The sequence below is a fragment of the Prunus dulcis genome, chromosome 2 (assembly GCF_902201215.1).
Source record: "Prunus dulcis chromosome 2, ALMONDv2, whole genome shotgun sequence".
Lineage (NCBI taxonomy): Eukaryota > Viridiplantae > Streptophyta > Magnoliopsida > Rosales > Rosaceae > Prunus > Prunus dulcis.
Window position 1 is genome coordinate 2519922 of NC_047651.1, and position 7324 is coordinate 2527245.

Genomic DNA, 7324 nt, shown 5'->3' on the forward strand with positions numbered 1-7324 from the left:
TGATTCAAGAGAAAGCAAAGCTCACAATGACACCCTTAAGTGTAGTGTGTGAATGCCAAATCAGAACAACACCTGCAACTCAGATAAGTACATGCGCACACACTTAGATCAAAATCAAGAATTCCGAACCCCATAAGCTCATTATCAAATCAGCTCTCCACAGTAATACCATACAATACCAAGGATCAAAAGGACTTTGCAAGGGTTGTAATGAGGCTTAGGGTAGTGGTTGAATGGAAGAGGGGATATGGATATATAACAACATCTTGAGCACAACTAAAGCATAGGTAAGAGCATGAGAGATTACTGAACTTTGTAACAAGCAAGGAACACATACATGAGCATATTTTGAACATAATTTCAGCACCTTCATATCTGTTTATTTGGCCTAATTTTGTGGCTCTTTACCCTAGATCACCATGATCTTCTCTTTTATAACACCCTAGGGCCGTGACTACATTGGTCACACTTCATTACCTCTTTTGATTAGTTACCAATACCCCCAAACTTATTTCTTTTCAACACTTGGGTTATGGCACTAATGATTCACTTTTGCTCAAAAAACCTTGCATTCTTTATAACTCTCTTTTGAAGATAACTTTAATTGCTCATAGAATAAGTAAGAATAAGAAAACAGAGGTTCATTATGGTAGGAATGGTTTACATAAAGAGAGGCTTAACGTAGGCTCAAATGGGTTGACTAGGGATGAATACATGTAGAGGGATGGTTAGAAAAGCTCAAACGGTTCAAACATGGCCTAAATCACTTCCTAAGCATTGTATGGCAACAAAATGTCTCAAGAGATATTCAAATAAGCTCTAGAGTACGAAACCAAGATCATGAGATAAGTAGAATTGCATAACGTCTCCAAGTAGCAAGAAATTGGACTAACTCGGCAAAGTGCTCAATAAGTGCAAGGATGGCATGCAAGACAGAGTTAACTCAGAACCACACAAAGTCCTTAAACAATGACTATCAATTTCTGAGAAACCATATTAGTATTAGATCCAAGTCTTATCATAGGTGTTTGGAAGGATAACAAAACAAGACACAAAATCCTGCGTTTTTGGCCATTAGACACACTCAAAATTTTAAAATTTGACAATTTGAAACAACATAAATAAATCCTTCCCCCCAAACTTAAATGAAACATTGTCCTCAATGTTTAGAGTGTAAGAAAAAGCAATGCCTCATAAATGAAAGGAAAGAAGACAAGGGAAAGACATAACCAAAGGTTAGAGTTCAGAAAAACTCCCCTTTGAAGCAATTAGGATGCAAGCAAGCTTCCTCGCATATTCTATCTTCTCCTCGTCACCTTGGGTTGCCTCCCAAGAAGCGCTAAGTTTCACGTCTTCAGCCGGACGTCCAAACTCTAGTGAGCTTTAAGAGAGTGGTGGAGGCTCCTTGAGTGCTTGAGACTCAATATTGGCATCAAAGTTGGCATCAAAGTAAGGTTTCAACCGATGTCCATTCACCTTGAAGGTGCTGCCATCCTTAATGTTTTGAATCTCCACTGCGCCATGATTAAACACATTAGTAATAACAAAAGGGCCAATCCACCGAGAACGAAGCTTACCTGGGAAGAGCTTAAGGCGTGAATTGAATAAGAGAACCTTCTGCCCTTTCTCAACCGTCTTCCTAAGAATTTTCTTGTCGTGATATTGCTTTGTTTTCTCCTTGTAAAGCTTCGCGTTCTCATACGCTTCATGTCGCAACTCCTCCAGCTCATTGAGTTGAAGCCTCCTCTTCTCACTAGCGGCTTTCATATCAAAATTGAAGGCCTTGATTGCCCAATAAGCCCTGTGCTCAAGCTCCACTGGTAAGTGACAAGGTTTACCGAAAACAAGTCTATACGGAGACATACCTATAGGGGTCTTATAAGCAGTCCTATAAGCCCACAATGCATCATCCAAACGCATGGACCAATCCTTCCTTGTGGTGTTCACTTTCTTTTCAAGTATGTGCTTAATCTCCCTATTGCTTATCTCAACCTGCCCACTAGTTTGAGGATGATAGGGTGTTGCCACCTTATGTGTGATTCCATATTTCTTCAAGAGTGCTGCAAAAGCTTGGTTAACAAAGTGGGAGCCACCATCACTAATGATTGCTCTAGGTGTGCCAAACCTTGTAAAAATATTTCCTTTGAGAAAACCGATCACAACCTTAGCATCATTAGTTCTAGTGGCAATGGCTTCCACCCATTTAGAAACATAATCGACAGCAACTAATATATATTCAAATCCATAAGAGGTAGGAAAAGGGCCCATGAAATCAATTCCCCAAACATCAAATATATCAATGATTAAGATATTGGTGAGAGGCATCTGATTTCTAGCATGTAAATTACCCATCCGTTGGCATCTATCACATGAAGCACAAAAAACATAAGCATCCTTAAAAAGGGTAGGCCAAAAAAAACCTGATTGTAGCACTTTGCTGGCAGTCTTCTTTGCTCCAAAATGGCCTCCGCATGCGTGGGAATGACAAAACTCCAGAATGCTCTTAAAATCCCCTTCAGGCACACACCTTCGAATTACTTGGTCTGGACAATGCTTGAATAGATAGGGATCATCCCAAAAGTAGTATCTTGCTTGCTTCCTAAGCTTGTCACGTTGGAAAGTAGATAACCCTGTAGGGAGTTCGTTAGTGCACAAATAGTTAACAATATCAGCAAACCAAGGCAATGGATTGAGAGAATTCAAAGCATAAATGGAGAAGAGTTGCTCATCAAGGAAGCTTTCACGCAATGGCAATGAATCCTCCTCTTCGTTAGATACATGCACCAATCTACTCAAGTGATCAGCCACGACATTCTCACTTCCTTTCTTATCTTTTATCTCCAAGTCAAACTCTTGCAACAAGAGAATCCATCTAATGAGTCGTGGTTTGGCATCCTTCTTAGCTAACAAGTATTTCAATGCTGCATGATCAGTGTAAACAATAACCTTGTTAGTAATCAAATATGATCTGAACTTCTCTAAAGCAAATATGACAGCTAACAACTCCTTCTCTGTGGTGGAATAGTTGAGTTGGGCATCATTGAGGGTTCTACTAGCATAGTAGATGGCATGTGGCTTCTTATCAACTCGCTGTCCCAAAACAGCTCCAACAGCATAATCTGAGGCGTCACACATCAATTCAAAAGGCAAGCTCCAATCCGGTGGTATAATGATCGGGGCAGTTGTGAGCATCTTCTTCAAAGCATTGAAAGCATTCTCACAGTCTTGATCAAACACAAAATCCATGTCCTTGGCAAGGAGATTGCACATAGGCCTTGCAATCTTAGAAAAATCTTGAATGAAACGCCTATAGAAACCTGCATGGCCAAGGAAAGAACGTACTTCTTTGACAGAAGTAGGTGAGGGCATAGAGGCAATCAAATCAATCTTAGCTTTATCTACCTCAATTCCTTTACTAGAGATGACATGACCAAGAACTATGCCTTGGTTAACCATAAAATGACATTTTTCCCAATTAAGCACAAGGTTAGTATGTTCACATCTAGCCAACACCTTGGATAAGTTATGCAAGCATTGATCAAAAGAATCACCAAAGACAGAGAAGTCATCCATGAATACCTCAATGAACCTTTCTACCATGTCGGAGAAAATGCTCATCATGCACCTTTGAAAAGTGGCTGGGGCATTACAGAGACCAAAAGGCATCCTCCTATAAGCGAAAGTGCCAAAGGGACATGTGAAGGTCGTCTTCTCTTGATCCTCTGGGGCTATGGCGATTTGGTTGTAGCCTGAATATCCATCAAGGAAGCAATAGTGGCTATGGCCAGCTAATCTCTCAAGCATTTGATCAATGAATGGAAGAGGAAAGTGATCTTTGCTTGTCGCTGTGTTGAGCTTCCTATAATCAATGCAAACTCTCCAGCCCGTGGTCATCCGTGTAGGTACAAGTTCGTTTGCTTCATTCTTCACCACTGTGATACCTGACTTCTTGGGGACAACTTGCACTGGGCTCACCCATTTACTGTCAGAAATAGGGTAAATAATACCAACATTTAAAAGCTTAATTACCTCTTTTCTTACCACCTCCTTCATGTTCGGATTGAGACGTCTTTGGGCATCCCTCTTAGGCATTGCATTGTCTTCCAATAATATCTTGTGCATGCAAAGTGTTGGGCTTATGCCTTTGATATCTGCAATGCTCCACCCAATTGCAGTTTTGTGCTCTTTTAGAACTCTCAAAAGCTTATTTTCATCATTTGGTCCGAGATGTGAGGCAATGATAACAGGAAGAGTCTCATTTTCACCTAAATAAGCATATTTAAGGTGTTTTGGCAATTGCTTTAATTCCAACTCTGGTGCCTGCACAATAGAAGGTAAAACCTTATTAGTAGGTGGGGGTAATGATTCAAATTGGTTGGCATACCTCTTTCCAATTTCTATGTAGCTATCCATGCTGCAAGCAAGCTCAAGAAGTAAAGGAGAGATCATAGCCTCTAAGCTGTCCACTTCTTCTTTCCTTATGCTTTGTGTGATGCATGCTTCAATGGGCTCCAAATAACTCATTGGCAGTGCTTCTTTCACCATAGTATCAATTGCATCCAGATGGAAAACTTCATGCTCATCACTTGGAAACTTGGAGGCTTCAAACACTTTGAATGCTATTGTCTCATCAAACACATTCATGGTCAATGTACCCTTCTTCACATCAATAATAGCACCGGCAGTTGCCATGAATGGCCGACCTAGAATGAGTGGTAACTGATTGTCATGAATTGGTGCTTCTTCCATCTCCAACACAAAGAAATCTGCTGGCAAAATTAGCTCTTCCACTTTCACCAAAACATCTTCTAGAATGCCCTTAGGGTACCTAATAGTTCTATCTGCCAATTGAATGCTCACAGATGTGGCTTGCAACTCACCAAGGTTAAGTTTCTCATAAACATGATATGGCATAAGATTTATAGAAGCACCAAGATCAAGCAAAGCTTTTTGAAACTTAAAATCACCAACTATGCAAGGTATAGAAAATGAACCTGGATCCTTTAGCTTTGGAGGCAGCTTTCTTTGTAACACTGCACTTACCTCTTCACTCAATGCAACTTGTTCATGCTCTTTGAATCTCCTCTTGTTAGTGCATAGATCCTTCAAAAATTTTGCATACTTTGGAATCTGAGTAATGGCATTGAGCAATGGGATGTTGATTTGCACCTTCTTGAATGTTTCCATTATCTCATCCAAGCCTTGATCTTTCTTTGACTTTGATAACCTGCTGGGAAAGGGTGCAATAGGCCTAAAAGCATTAGTTGAAATTGGAACTTGATTAGCATTAGATGATACCTTAGGGCCTGTGCTCTTTCTAGGAGCATTGATGGACTGTTTGTTGGAAGCTGTGGGCTGCCCATGTGGTGGCTGAATGATCTCCGCGTTTTCTCCATCTTCTTGCTCTTCATTGGCATCTCCAACCTTATTATCAACTTGTTTACCACTTCTCAAGATGTGTATTGCTTTAGCATGCTCTTGATGCCTTGGATTCACCTCCGTTTGGCTTGGAAAAGTTCCGGATGCTCTATTGCTCATGGAGGATGCAATCTGCCCAACTTGCACTTCTAGTTTGTTCACTGCATTTTGAAGGTTCTGATTGGTTTGCATTTGTTGCCCCATGAACTTCTTGAACATGTCTTGCAATTCTCCCATTTGATCACCCCTTTGCTCTTGCACTTGTTGGGGAGCTTGCTGGAATTGCCTTTGTTGTGTTTGGAATCCTGGGGGAGGTCCTTGAGATTGTTGCACATTTGGATTGTTGTTCCACCTGAAATTAGGATGATTTCTCCATCCCGGATTGTATGTGTTTGAATAAGGATCATTTTGAGGATTCCTTGCTTGAAGGGCATTTGCTTGTTCTAGCATGTGCTCTGCAAAAGATTGGTCTTGAACTTCCACTTTGTTTCCTAGAGGGCCGGTCACTGCCTGTTGAAGCAAAGAACACATAACATCAAGTTTTGCAGCAATCTCATTATTTGTACTTACCTCAGAGACCACAGCTTTCATAGGAGCTCCTCTTCCTTTATTGTGGCTCCATTGTTGAGAGTTAGCACTCAAGGATTCAAAGAGAGTAAAAGCCTCTTCTGCTGTTTTGTTCATCAGTCCTTCTCCACTTGTTGCATCTACCATCATCCTTTCGGAATCTAGCAAACCTTCATAGAAAGATTGCATTTGCATCCAACTCTCTATGTTGTGGTGTGGGCAAGAACTTATCATCTCCTTGTACCTCTCCCAACATTCATGAAAAGCTTCTCCTTCCTTTTGTGTGAAACCAAGAATTTCCTTTCTAATCTTGTTAGTCTTTTGAGCCGGAAAGAATTTCTTCAAAAACTTATTAGAAAGCTCTTCCCAAGTATGAATTGAAGCATTAGGCAAAGAGTATAACCAAGACTTAGCTTTATCTTTTAAACTGAATGGGAATAGCCTCATCTTAATTTGCTCATCATCAAGGTTTTGAATTTTGATCGTAGCACATATTTCAAAGAATTGCTTAATATGCATATAAGGATCCTCAGTGGTATTACCATAATAAGTTGGAAGAAGATGAATCATACCACTTTTAAGCTCAAACCTGTCAACTGTGAGTTGAGGATAGACAATGCATGAAGGTTGATCGGTGACTTTGGGAATGGAAAACTCACGCAGGGGTTTTCTTGGTTGGACAACAAGCGCACCTCCTCCATCATCATTGTTGTTGTTGTTCGGAATCTCTGCCATGTTGCTTGAACCTTCAGATTCGTAACTTTTAGATTCAGCGCTTGAAGAACTATAATTCCTCCTCAAACCAGCACGTACAGCAGCAGTTCTTGGTGAAAGTGGCTCAGGAGAACTTTGCTCCTGGTCAGATTCGGACATGCACACACCAAGGAAGTCAATTCAGTGCTTTCAATGGAGATAAAAACTAAATACTAAAACTGAATACTAAAAGAAAAACCAACGAAAAGAAACAAATGAAACAAACAAAAACAAAACAATCAAAGTAATCTAACTACAGCACCATCGTTACCGACTCCCCGGCAACGGCGCCAAAAACTTGTTGAGCCAATTCTTAACAACTAAAATGAGGTATTAAAAACAGCAACTTTAATTCTCGCAAGTGCACGAACCATTTATAGTATAGCTTATGTAAATACGAGGTCGATCCCACGGAGAATGGTAACTTGGTTCCAAGTTAAATTACTTAGAATGCTAAAAAAAAAAACATAAAACAAAGAAACTGACTAACTAGCTAAAGGCAAGGTCGAATTCAACAATGCCTCTTGCTAATTACTCAAGGTCTAGGACAGAATCCTAGCACCACACACGCACTCGAAATGGGGGG

The 7324-nt window shown here is 40.4% G+C and overlaps 1 protein-coding gene and 1 non-coding gene across 2 annotated transcripts; one reads left to right on the forward strand and one right to left on the reverse strand.

Moving 5' to 3' along the window:
- Positions 1-1383: 1383 nt before the first annotated feature.
- LOC117617410 lies at positions 1384-6858 on the reverse strand. The gene is made up of 6 exons (XM_034346768.1): positions 5170-6858; positions 4881-5130; positions 4209-4703; positions 3503-3761; positions 2878-2932; positions 1384-2475 (listed from the first exon to the last, which is right to left on the reverse strand). Exons 1-6 carry the CDS (start codon positions 6856-6858, stop codon positions 1384-1386), a joined length of 3840 nt encoding a protein of 1279 aa, XP_034202659.1.
- LOC117620427 lies at positions 6191-6297 on the forward strand. The gene has a single exon (XR_004584764.1). It is a non-coding gene; the product is annotated as a small nucleolar RNA R71 (small nucleolar RNA).
- Positions 6859-7324: the final 466 nt, after the last annotated feature.